Genomic DNA, 13,123 nt, shown 5'->3' with positions numbered 1-13,123 from the left:
TAACCAAGATGACTGAGACCCCTTCTTACTGCACCCTTACTCATGCAGCAGAAGCTCTGGTCCACATGCAGCCAGCTGAGAATGCTGGGAGTTTCAAGCTGGGAGGGACCAGCTGAGAATAGAAAGGCTATCCCACACCCCAGTACCCACTAGTACAGCAGGGGTGTCACTCCAGGAAAGCAGATGTCTGTCCCCATCTCTGGCTCCTGTGCAGTGCTGCAAAGGTTCTGCCCGAGGGAAACGCAGACAGTAAGGATAAAGAGCCCACAGTCTGGCCTGAGGAGGCTAATTTTACCTAGAACAGAATGTGGAGAATTCTATATATCAGGAAGTTGCTAAAAACAGTGGAAATCTTTGTGGAGATCAAGTAAAAGGATGCTCATAACTCCCTGGTGCTCGTAACAACAAGCAAAGGGTAGAATAGCAGAAATTTACTAGAGAACTGGGTAAAGTGACAGCCAGGAAGAGTCCTCTTGAGATCAACTCTGGGGATCAGGAAGGTTGTGTGCAAGGGCCAGGCTGCATCCACCAGGAGCAACAGGAACAGTCAGCACATGTGGGACAGACTTGAAAACATCCAGTCCACACACAGGTTCATCAGCAAAGGGTAATGCCTAACTGTCACAAAGGGCTTAATCACACTCTGGCCAAATACTGGGCCAGGGCAACTCTCAGAAATCCAGGTTAAAAATTAAATCACAAATTTCATGTGCCTAAGGCTGTGCCCTCTCTGGAGTTATTTTAGAGAAGAAAATCCAAGTTACTAGTTCCTGGCTGAAGGTAGAGGGAAATATAAATTCTTGGAATCATGGTACAAGTCTCCAAGTTCCTCTCTCTCTCTCTCTCTCTCTCTCTCTCTCTCTCTCTCACACACACACACACACACACACACACAAACACACACACACGTTGCAATGGTAAGGGGTAAATACATTAACTTGTCAAAGGCCTTAATCACAATTTTGGACAAATAAGTGGCTATGCTGATGCTGGGGAAAAAACCTAGGTAACCAGGCTAAAATATTAAACACAAGTCTGAGCAAAGATACTGGAGGCTGAACACTGGGGCAAATTGACTGACATCAGAGACTTGGCCCAGCCAAGTCAGTAAGCAAACAAATGAATAAACAAATAACAAGAGACCCAGGCAGGGATGAGGGGAAAACTAGTATTTAGAGTAGCTATCATATATCATCTAAAATGTCCAGTTTAGAGATATACAGAAAAAGAACGTGATACACAGTGGAAAGAAGCAGGCAGTAGACACAGTGTTTGAGGTGGCCCAGAAATGAGGCTTAGTTGACAAAAACTTCAAGGCAGTTTTCTTTCTTTCTTTCTTTCTTTTTTAGTTCAAAGAACTAAAGAAAACCATATTTAAAGAATGAAAGGAAAATATAATGATATCTTACCAAATAGAGAATAAGAATAAATATAAAAAATAAAGCAAAGCAAGATAAATTATTTTTAAAAAAGAACCAAATGGAAATTCTAGAGTTGAAAAGTACAATAAGCAAAAAAATTAACTAGACTCAAAAGGAGATTTAACATAGAGGATGAAAGAATAAGCAAACTTGAATATTAATAAAGATTATGCAATCTGATTTTAAAGATTATGCAATCTGAAGAAAAGAGAAGAAAAAGGAATAAAGAAAAAATTAACAGAACCCCATACTAATGTGGAGAACCATTATGCACACCAACATATGTATAATGAGACTACCAGAAGGGGAGGAGAGAGAAAAGGGGGAGGAAGAAATATTCTAAGAAATAATGGCTAAGAAATTCACAAGTTTGATGAAAAACATCAATGTGCACATGCAAGAAAATCAATCAATTCCAAGTAAAATAATTCAAATAACTTACATTCAGGCAGATCATAGCCAAAAGGTTGAAAGATAAAAATGAAGAGAAAATCTTGAAAACTATTAGAGAAGCTCAATAAAAATAACAGCTTACTTTCCATCAGAGACAATGGAGGCCAGAGGCAGTGTGAGGACACACACACACACACACACACACACACACACACACACACACATATATATATTCTCACCCGAGGATATTTTTCCATTGCTTTTAGATAGAGTAGAACGGGGGGAGAAGGGGAGAGGAAGAGAGAGAAATATTGATGTGAGACACATCATTTGGTTACCTCCCACACGTGCCCCTACTAGGCCAGGGATTAAGACTGCAACTGAGGTACATGACTAGATTCCAACAGCCTTTTGCTGACATTCTAATTACTGAGAAAAACTGGCCAGGGCATTGTGAGGACATATTTAAAGTTGACCCAAAATGTAAAAATATTAAACTGTCAACCAAAAACATTATATCCAGCAAAACTATCTTTCTAAACTAAATTAAAAAAAGACACTCCCAGACAAACAAAATCTGAGAGAATTAACTACCAGATCTGCCTAACAAGAAATACTAAAGGAAGTTCTTCAGGCACTGACAATAATAGCACAAGAGAGGCAGTTGGAAACAAAGCTCTTTTGAAGTAAAGACATGACACCAGATGGTAACTTGAACCTAAAGGGAAAATGAAATGGCAGATTAAAAGGTTAATACAGAAAATGATAAATATATACTTGAGTAGAGGCCCAGTGCACGAAATTCGTGCACTGGAGGTAGGTGTCCCTCAGCCCAGCCTGCACCCTCTCCAATCTGGGACCCCTTGGGGGATGTCTGGCTGCCAGTTTAGGCCCGATCCTACAGGAATAGAGCCTAAACCGGCAGTCAGACATTCCTCTCACAATCCGGTACTGCTGGCTCCCAACTGCTCGCCTGCCTGCCTTCCTGATTGCCCCTAACTGCTTCTGCCTGCCAACCTGATCACCCCCTAACCACTCCCCTGCCAGCCTGATTGACGCCTAACTGCTCCCCTGCCGGCCCGATTGCCCCCAACTGCCTTCCCCTGCAGGCCTGGTCCCCCCCAACAGCCCTCCCCTGCTGGCCTGGTCACCCCTAACTGCCCTCTCCTGCAGGCCTGGTCCCCCACAACTGCCCTCCCTCCCCTGCTGGCCTGATCGCCCACAACTGCCCTCCCCTGCCAGCCATCTTGTGGCGGCCATCTTGTGACCACATGGTGCGACCATCTTGTGCGAGGGTGTGACAGTCAATTTGCATATTACCTCTTTATTATATATGATATATTTTCTTCCCTCAGTTTCTTTAAAAGACATTAAGATTGCAAAAGTTATAATTACAACAGTGTATTATTGTGTTTATTGCATTTATAGACCTGTAATAATAATGCCACAAAAAAGTGGGGCAAAATGGAGGTATATAGAAGTAAGTAACCTTTCTCTGTTTCAATGGAATTAAAGTTAGTATAAATGTAAACTAAATTTTGATATTTTTTAAAATATATTTTATTGATTTTTTACAGAGAGGAAGAGAGAGGGATAGAGAGTTAGAAACATCGATGAGAGAGAGACATCGATCAGCTGCCTCCTGCACGCCCCCTACTGGGGATGTGCCCGCAACCCAGGTACATGCCCTTGACCGGAATCGAACCTGGGACCCTTCAGTCCACAGGCCGACGCTCTATCCACTGAGCCAAACCGGTTAGGGCTAAATTTTGATATTTTAAAGTGCATATTGTAATCCCTATGGCAACCACTAAGAAAACCATTCAAAATGTAATTAAAAACTTGTTAAATAAATCAATATTTTTAAAATTGACTTCAAAGAGGAAGGGAGAGGGAGAGAGATAAAAACATCAATGATGAGAAAGAATCACTGATTGGCTGCCTCCTGCATGCCCCCTACTGTGGAGCAAGCCCACAACCGGGCATGTGCCCTGACCAGGAATCTGACCATGACCTCCTGGTTCATAGGTTGATGCTCAACCACTGAGCCACATGGGCCAGGAAAATAAATCAAGTTTTTACACTAGAAAATATATACTTAATATAAAAGAAAGCAGTAAAGAAGGAGCAGCAATCAAGGCTCAACTACAAGAAGACTGTGCACCACACAGGGGCACACTTAGGGGGCCCAGCCCACACAGGGGTGCACTTAGAGTGCCCAGCTCAGGTGACTGGGGAGGCTGAGCCATGGGGTCCTACAGAACACCTGCTGCAAAAGGTCACTCTACCAATTCCGGGAGACATAGCAGCTCTACCTGATACATAGAAACAAACACAGGGAAAAAGCCAAAAGGCAGAGACAAAGAACATATCACAAATACAAGAAATGGAAGCTACACACTAGCATCTGAAATGAAGTTTTAGAGAAAGCTATGTGAGGTGATAGGTACATTAATTAACTTGACTGTGGAAATCATTTCACAATGTATATGTATATCAAATCATCACATTGTACACTTAAATGGATATAATTTATTTGTCAATTATACCTCAATAAAGCTGGAAAACGAAGAACCATTCCATTTACAAAACCATAAAAAGGAATAAAATACTTAGAAATAATTTTAACAAAAGAACTGTAAGACTTGTACATAGAAAACTATAAAACATTATTGAAAGAAATTAAAGATCTATATAAAAGGAAGGGCACCCTATAGTCATGGATTGGAAGATTTAACATTGTCAAGATGGGAATGCCCACAATGTGATCTAGAACAAGCATGTCAAACTCAAAGGCTAACACAGGCCAAATAAACAAGGTTTAAGTTTATGTGGGCCACAAAAAACCACAAGCTTCAATTTTCATAGAAACGTAGATTTATTTAGAAAAGTGTAGTTTAAAATAGAACAAGAGCAATGATAAAATTACTGTTTTCTTACATGCCGTTATATAGGCTGGACTGCAAAAATATTCATTGTGGGCTACATGCAGCCCATGGGCAGCGAGTTTGACATGCCGGATCTAGAGAGTCAATTAAATGTCTATCGAAATCCAAGATTGCTTTTTTGCAGACAAGTTGATCCTAAAATTCATATGGAAGTGGGAGGGACCTCGGATAGACAAATAGTCTTGAAAAAGAAGAACAAAGTTGGGGGCTCACACATCCTGGCTTCAAAATGTATTCATTACAAAGCTATATAATCAAAACAGTGTGGTAATGTGGTAAGGACAGACATACAGATGAATGCAATAGGTTGAAAGGGAAATTTATGATCTATAAGTTTTTGACAAAGGTGCCAAGATAATTCAAAGAATGGTGCTGGAACAATAGGATGACATGTAAAAGAGTTAAGTTAGACTCTCATTGTGAGAACTAACATTTACTCTAAAACTCTTAGAAGGAAACATAGAAATAAATCTTAATGACCTTTGGTTAGGCAATGGTTTCTTAGATTTGACCACAAAAGAAAAAGCAACAAAAGAAAAAAGTAGATAAATTAGATTTTACCAAAATTAAATCCTTTGTGCTTCAAAGGACACTATCAAAAAAAGTAAAAGGCAACCCACAGAATGGGTGAAAATATTTGCATATTATATATCTGGTAAGGGTCTGATATCCAGAATGTATATAAAAAACCTCTTATAAGTAAAAAAAAAAAAAAAAAAAAAAAAGACAAAAAAATTCTTATTGAAAAATAGGCAAAGCATTTAAATAGACATTTCTAAAGAAGATATATGAACAAATGGTCAATAATTACATGAAAAAATAAAAATGCTCAATACCATTAGTCACCACAAAAATACATATCAAAACCATAATAAATGGATGACTATAATAAAAAGACAGACAATAGCAAGTGTTGGCAAGGATATGGAAAGTCAGAACACTCATACAGTATTGGTGGGAACGTAAAATGGTGCACCCCCTTTGGAAAACAGTTTAACAAGAAGTTACATATTGAGTTACCATTTAACCCTGCAATTCCACCCCAAGGTATATATCTAAGAGAAATGAAAATATATGTCCACATAACATGAATTCTCATAGCTGCATTATTCATTGTAGGCACAAAGTAGAAACAACCCAAATGCCTCTCAACAGATGAATAGATAAGCACATGTAGTATATCCATGTAATGGAATATTATTCAGCCACAAAAAGAAATGAAATAAAGATACATGTCAAAACATGAATGAATCTTAAAAAACATTTTGCTAAGCCCTAGCTGGTTTGATTCAGTGGATAGAGCGTTGGCCTGCAGACCAAAGGGTCCTGAGTTCCATTCTGGTCAAGGGCACATACCTTGGTTGCAGGCTCCTCCCCGACCCAGGCCCTGGTCAGGGCAAGTGCAGGAGGCAACCAATCGATGTGTTTCTTTCACATCAATGTTTTTCTCTGTCTTTCCCTCTCTCTTCCACTCTGTCTAAAAGATCAATGGAAAAATATCCTCGGGTAAGGATTAACAACAACAAAAAACTAAAAAAACAAACAAAAAAACCCAAAAACAAAAACAATAAAAAAAACATTATGCTAAGTGAACAAAGCAAGTCACAAAAGGCCATATCTTATATGATTCCATTATATGAAATGTCCAGAAGAGTAATCTATAAAGACATAAAGTTGATTAGTGATTGCTTAGGGGTATGGTTGGATTGGGGTAGGATGGAGAGTGACTTAATGTGTGTGTGGTTTTTTTTTTTGGGGGGGGGTGATGAAAATGTTGTGAACTTAGATTGTGATGAACTTGATAATAAATATACCAAAAACCATTTGAATTGGTGAATTTTATGGGATATGAATTATATCTCAATAAAATATTTTAAAAACTAAAAAAAAAAAAAAAAAAAAAATCCCTAGGACTGATGGGAGAGAGCAGTTATACTGGGGGACCTCCAGGGACTCCTTGTGACGGGCTCCACCATGCTCTCTAAGCTGGATGGTGCACCTGGAGTTGAGAAAGAAGCTTGGGTCTGCACTGGCCTTGCCCTGGAGGAAAGTCTGGGTGGTGTCTCCTCAGTGCTTCCTTACTTTGGGGTTTCCTCAGAGTTAGGCCCCCACGGTAGCAGAGAAGTGCTCTCAACACTGACTGGGGTGACTTGTGATCTGAGGAGCACTTTCCACATCTCTCTTGCTTCAGTGATCGCACCAATCTTGAGAGGAATTCTCTTAATTCCACTTAACAGGGGAAACTGAGGCCCGAGAGGTGAAAAGGGTTGGCCAAGGTCAGTCAGCATGTTAGTGGAAGATTTAGCGAGTCCCAGCCAGTGTTCTTTCTACTACCAATACTGCTTCACATCTACAAGATGTCTAGTCTGCCTTCTGCAGAGAAAGGGAGCCGGGCCACGCTCGGGTCAGCCCTTGTGGTTTGCTCTTAGCAGGGATGAGGGCCACCACTGCCGCCGTGAGGGCAGCAGAGGGTAGAATGTGGCTGTCTTGGTCTGAGACTCAAATGGAGACACCTGGTGTCCACCTGCTCATGAGGAGGGGCATTTCCTGCTTGGTCCAGCGACAGAGGTAAGGGCTCTGGTCTATTTAACCATCTCATCTCAGCCTTCTTAGCTTTTCCAGCAATAACAGAGTTTGAAAACTTCACTTTGCTAATCTCAGTACAATCAGAATCATTCGGGCCTCTATGGCCATGGGTAAGTTGCCGGCACGTCCCTGGGCCTTCAGAGCAGACTCTCCCTTACCTGGTAGGCACCGGGAAGCCTAGACGTCTCAGTCACATGCACATCACATCACCTGGATCTCCCGTGTCCCCGCCTCTAAGACACAGCCGAGACAATGCTCGGGGTGTACAGAAATGTTTATTGACATTCCACTCTGGGTGTGCTTCTTGCACATGACCTGGCCACCTACCCAGCTCTGCTGCCTGGGCTTCTGAGAATGGAGTGGGAGCACCGGGTCCGCAGAGGCTGTCCGTGTCCCGCTGTGCTCATCACCACCCCTCTCACAGGACAGGCACAGAGCCCGGCTTCCCCCCATCCCCTCACCACCTCCCCGACTTGGGCTCCTGTCTAGGCCACCTCCCCATTAGGAATTGGGCACAGTTCCCCCTACCCAAACCCATGTTCCATATTATTCACTCTCCTCTGTCTGACTCTCAAATCCCGAAGTCCCTCCTCTTGCAGTTAAAGAAACAGCTCCACTACTTCCACCATGGAGGCCTTATAGAAATGTGTTTGTCTTTTTTTCCACTTGGTTTCACACAAGAAGTGAGTTATTGCAGGAAGAGATCCACTTATTTGGGACACTTGCTGCATTGAGGCACCAAACTGATCCTAGCTTCTGGTTGGCTATTTCCATACATTTGCAAACTAACCTGTAAGGGGGTGGGGGGGGGGCAGGGTTTGAAAAGCATATAAGAAAGAACACATTTCTCCTCTGGACTGTAGGGCACGTGGTCCGAGGCAGGCTCTGTGGAGCCCTGGCTGGTCACAGAGGAACTCGGGAGCGGTTAACTGTCTCTCTGGGTTGCTCGTTAATTGCGATGGTCTATGAAGAAGAGTGTGTTTGTTCTCCTTGCAACAATCCCATGGACCAAGAACACTTTTTAGAAATGAAAGCTGTATTACAAATCCTTAACTGAGGAATATCTGATTAATGTCTTCACTCCATCTGGATTAACTGTGGCTTCCATGGGCTGCTGGCAGAGAGCTGGTCTGCCTGCTCACTTTCCTGCCACCGCCCCCCCGCCCCACCCCCGCTCCCCCTTAAAACCTGTCGCTACCACCTATTCTGCTGCCAGGCGCCTCCGTGTGGCAGAGCCACTACTCTGTGCTGTGTGCATCTCAGGGCACAGCCTCTGGCTGGCCCTTGTGTGCAGCAGGTGCTGCCTCCTGCAGCGGCATTCACTGCTGAAGCTGTCGATGGCTTCCAGGATCTTTTTGTTTACACTGTCTACTTGGGGCTTGGCAAGGTTGGTGTGGTGGCTATGCAGAGAGCCCTCAGCGGTGCACTCAGAGTAAGCACGCCCACCTGGCCGGCTCTCCCTATGGTGGGCAGAGTGGCTGTTTCCCTGAGGGGCTCTGTGATGCCTGCTGCCCAGCGCCAGCCCAGAGCAGAGAACGCAGGCCGCTGCTGGGCACTGCTCTCTGCCTCGAGGGCCTGCGGCCTGGCCTTCCCTCCCCATCCACACAATCTCAGTTCAGGGTTGGGGCCCATGGTGCCTTCAACACCTGCCTGTGGACATGGCTAAGTTGCCAGCACATCCTTGGTCTTCAGAGCTGGGTGATGAGCCCGAGGGCTTGCTGAGTGCTGGGCCCTGTGTCTGGAGCAGCAGGAAGCGGGAGTGATGGTCTTTTTGGGGAAAGCACAAGGATTTCCTCACTCTGTGTCCAGGAGGAAGGACCTATGCCAGCATGGCTTCGTTTGCACCCCCTTAAGGCTGTTTCGGGACCTCTCATGACACTCGATGGCCCTGTGGCCCAGTGGAGGATGTCTGGTCACGCCTTGAAGAGCCGGCCTATGAAGACCAGGCTCTCTGGAGGGCCATGATGTCAGGGAGCTCCAGGCAGGGCCATCAATCCGCGCAGACCCCTTGCTGAGCCTCTTCCATGCTGGAGCCCGCAGGTCAGAAGAGGCTGCTGCCTGAGAGAGAAGACAGGAAGAGTGGAGCCGGCGGGGGAGGGATGATGGGGGTGGTGTCAGAGCTGGCTTCCTCTGGCTCTGGCTCGCTGTCCTCGCTGTCCAGGCCGTCGGCGAGGGTGGGGATGATCCTAACCACATTGTCTTCAAAGTGCACCTGCTTCTTTGTGGCCAGCGAGGCAGCTGGCTTCAGAGTCAGCTCGGTGGGGGCCTCGGGGCGCTGGGGGGCACTGGGCTTCCTGGGCCCCTTCAGGATGCACCTCATGTGGGTGAGGAGGGAGCTGGGCCCCTGCTTGAGGGCTCCGTGGAAGGTGTAGGTTTGCTCAGTGTCCCCGGAGCCGGTGGTGCTCCTGGCACTGCTGGAGGGGTCCGTGTACTGCTCCTGGGCGGCCAGCACCGTGGGCGCAGCTCTGCTCTTCTTCCGCTTGCTGAGCAGGAAGTAGGCCAGGCCAGTGAGGACGAGCATGGAGCCTGGGAGAGAGCTGGGCAGTCAGGCTGCTGGAAGTGTCCTGGAGAAAAGCCAGAGGCTGCCCAGGCCCACCGTTCCCAAAGGCCACGGCGCACACCTGTGTGGCCACGCTCAGGCTGCTGCTCCAGCCCTCACTCCTCACTCCTCACACAACACAGCAGAGCCGGGGGCAGCCTGATGCCGTGCTAGGGCCCCGCCCCGACCGTGAGCTAGGGGACCCTGTGCCCGAGGCTCCCTTCCTGGTCACAGCCCCCCCTGGTGCTGCCTGAACAGCCTCCATCACCGCACTCAGCCTCTCCTCACTACGGCTTATTGGAGCTGGACCTGTGACCCCGTCAATGGGTCTGGGGTCTATGTTGGATACCAGGCCCCACCTGCTGGGACTTCCCATCCCAGAAGCAGGAGACCGCCTTCACTGTAGCCTCCCCAGTAAACAGAAGCAAGTGTAGACATTCTTGGGTAGGGCCAGCATAGCATCGCCCCTTCTTGGCCCCTCCCAAGGCCTCCAGGCAGAGGACCCTCGGTCCCAGGCTGGGACCTGCTGCTCTGGCTTCCCTGCTGGGACTCCTGCCCTGTGCAGAGGAAGAGGGGACCCAGTCCTGCCTCCGGGGCCAGAGCCTCCTGGGCCTCCCTTGCTTTCCCGGGGCTGGAGGCCGTGGCTTGCTCTAGCATTGCAGGGCTCTGTCCTGCTCAGTCACCCACAAGGGCAGGGGTGGGGGGGGGGAGGGAAGGGGGTGGTCCTGGGGGCTATGACAGGGACTGCAAGAAGGAAAGGAGGCTCTGCCTTCAGTCTTGTTTCCCTGTGCGGTTTGCTTTCTGGATTTTAGGTGGGTCATGAGGAGGGTATTAGCAGAAAAGCCATAAACAGAACCCGGGAGGTGGGAGCACAGAGTCCTGCCTCCACGGCCAGGAGCCACTGGCTCAGGGCCTGAGGAGCAGGATGTGCTGCGGCTTGTGAGGGTCTTTGGTCCCTTCCTGCTGTGCTCCCACCTCAGGCCGAGAGTGTGGTGCTGAGTCAGGACACTGGGAGATGGGATGGATTTGGGCAGAGAAATGACCGTCACCCTCTGAAAGCTCAGTCCACACACAGGCTTCGACAGAAAGGCCACGTCCTTTGGTGTGCAGCCTCTGGACACCTACACGAAAGATGCACTTCCGGCACATGCCTGCCGCTGAATCAGCGTGGAGGGTCTGACAGGTCCTCATCCCCACGGCCTGAGCCAGAGAGGGCAGTGGGCTCGGGACCCTGCAGCTACGTCACCGCAGGCTGAGTGAGGCTGACCCAGCCCTCGTGCTCAGAGCCTCCCAGTGTGGGCTGCCTGCCTCCACTCGCCCTGGAGTCCTACCTGGGATGGTCACGTGCCAGACCAGGACGGGGTGGAGGAAGCAGGCCACGGACAGCAGCAGGTAGGCCAGGAACTTCTGGAAGCAGCCCAGCCAGCGAGCCTTCTCCCTTGCTCTGGCGGCCAGGGACCCTGGCTGACACCTGGGAGGAAGGAGTCCGGATGAGCAGGGAGCAGGCAGCAACTCATAAGGCTGTGGGAGGCTCTGCCGAGGCCATGTTCTCTGCAGGCACCCCGGGTGGGAGTCCTCAGTTAGGGGTCTTGCTGTGCCCCTTGCCCCCAGAGGCTCTGCAAAGGCAGGAGAAAGGGAGCAGGAGTCTCAGGGGTCCACTGGGGGCCACAGCAAAGTGGAGCAGGCGTGCAGTGTGGGACATGGGCTGGGCGGTTGTGCGGTTCATGCCCTGCACAAGGGTCTGGCTGCTTAGGGTCTTGCCTGGGTGTACGATGACATGGCCCAGAGGGGCTTCTTGACGGGCACGCAGAGTCCACACCCGCCTGATTCCTTCAGGGCTGCTGCCTCCAGGTTCAAAGGAGAAAAGCACTTGCCCTTAGGCCCAGCTCCTTCGCCCTCTACACTGACTTGGAGCAGGGATCTGCATGTCTCATCCTGCCAGGCTGGCTCTGGGGAGCAGCGGGACTGGCGGATGGTGTGTTGGCCCAGACATGGCCTCTTCCACACCCACTGCCATGGCTCTTTGGTTCCCCCTGGTGGTCATTCTTTTGTGCCCATGTCCTAGTTGGGGTGGAGCCATCCAGAACTGGTAAAATGCCCCTGCAAGCCTAGGGCTCCTCCCTCACCTGCCCCCAGAAGTTGCAAGGATCCCTCGGCAGTGGGAGCTACTCACTGGAAGCAGATGGCCAGCAGCTGAGCCACGAAGTAGGCCCCTTCGCACACGGCGACGGTGGCTCCTGTGAACCTGTGTGGAGACAGGTGAGGGAGGCTGGGCCTCCTCCGGCTCTCCCTTCCCCTTCTTGCAGGTCATCTTCTCACTGCACCTTGACCTCCTGACCAGAAGCTTCTTAACCTGATCCTGTCACCCAGCCAGCATCCCACAGGCGGGTCTTGATGCCAGGGCCTGCACGAGGTTGGGCTGTGGTGGTGGAGGGGTTGGGGCCTGGGGCTCACAGATAGATGAGGAGGGAGCTGCAGGCCAGCAGGAAGGGCCACCCCTGTGGGGACACTGGCAGATGTTCTCCCTACTGTCACCAGGATGGACACCCACTGCCCGACTGAGAGGCTTAAATCTGGACCCATTTCCGAACCCTTTTCTTCTCCCGCTTTTCTCATCATGCAAAAGGTCACCAGGATGGGCTGATGGTGTCCTGAAATCATCTCAGAATCTGTCCCGTTCTCTCTGGACTCACCCAGAGAGCCTGAGCTTGGGCCTTGCCCACAGACACCTGTACCACTTTTCCTTTTTGGTCTACCCCACTGCCTGGCCCTCACCACCTGTACCTGCTCCTCCCTCCACATGGTCACACCAGCTGCCCCAAGGGCTCCTTCTGACACCTGAATCTGATCATACTCTTCCCAGTCTAGAATTCTTTAAATCCTCCTCATGCTTCAGTTGTGGTCCGGAGACCCTCCAGTCAGAATTTCCTGGGAATATGTAAAATTATCGATTCCTGCATCAGGCATCACAATCTTTGGGAATGGGACTCACATTTCTTATTGGAGAGTCTCACTGGCCAATAGGATTGAACTTCCTTAGCACACCTTTTAAAGCCCTTCCACATTTCTCTGACTACATGGGAAGCTGCCAGGTGCCACAGGGCCTTTGCACAGGCTAGCCCTTCTTACAAGGACTCTTCCTTTCTCCCCCTGTCTGTCTGGTGGCCTCTAATTCTTCTATGCAGCCTGGCCCACTCTGGGAAAGGCTTAGTGTTAAGTGTTTCATGGACTTGCAT

At 48.5% G+C, this 13,123-nt stretch overlaps 1 protein-coding gene across 4 annotated transcripts in view; it reads right to left on the bottom strand.

Annotated features, from left to right (window-relative positions):
• LOC308258273 (transmembrane protein 72-like) overlaps positions 1 to 13,123 on the bottom strand; it is a gene marked incomplete at its 3' end in the record, with an annotated part of 79,107 nt that overhangs the window by 44,098 nt on the left and 21,886 nt on the right. For 3 of the 4 annotated variants that reach the window (XM_080688707.1, XM_080688703.1, XM_080688704.1), the window contains exons 3-4: positions 12,061 to 12,132; positions 11,219 to 11,358 (exon numbers count right to left, since the gene is read on the bottom strand). Coding sequence is in view for 3 of the 4 variants with exons in the window: in XM_080688703.1 (XP_080544829.1) it covers positions 11,219 to 11,358; positions 12,061 to 12,132 (212 nt within the window). Of the gene's footprint in view, positions 1 to 9,389; positions 9,875 to 11,218; positions 11,359 to 12,060; positions 12,133 to 13,123 lie in introns of those variants that run through there. The other variant, XM_080688706.1, reaches the window with a different exon arrangement.

This window comes from Plecotus auritus (assembly GCF_963455305.1).
Source record: "Plecotus auritus genome assembly, chromosome: 9".
Taxonomy (NCBI): Eukaryota; Metazoa; Chordata; class Mammalia; order Chiroptera; family Vespertilionidae; genus Plecotus; species Plecotus auritus.
The sequence above is the reverse complement of the archived record's forward strand: the minus strand, read 5'-3'. Positions and strand labels throughout refer to the sequence as shown.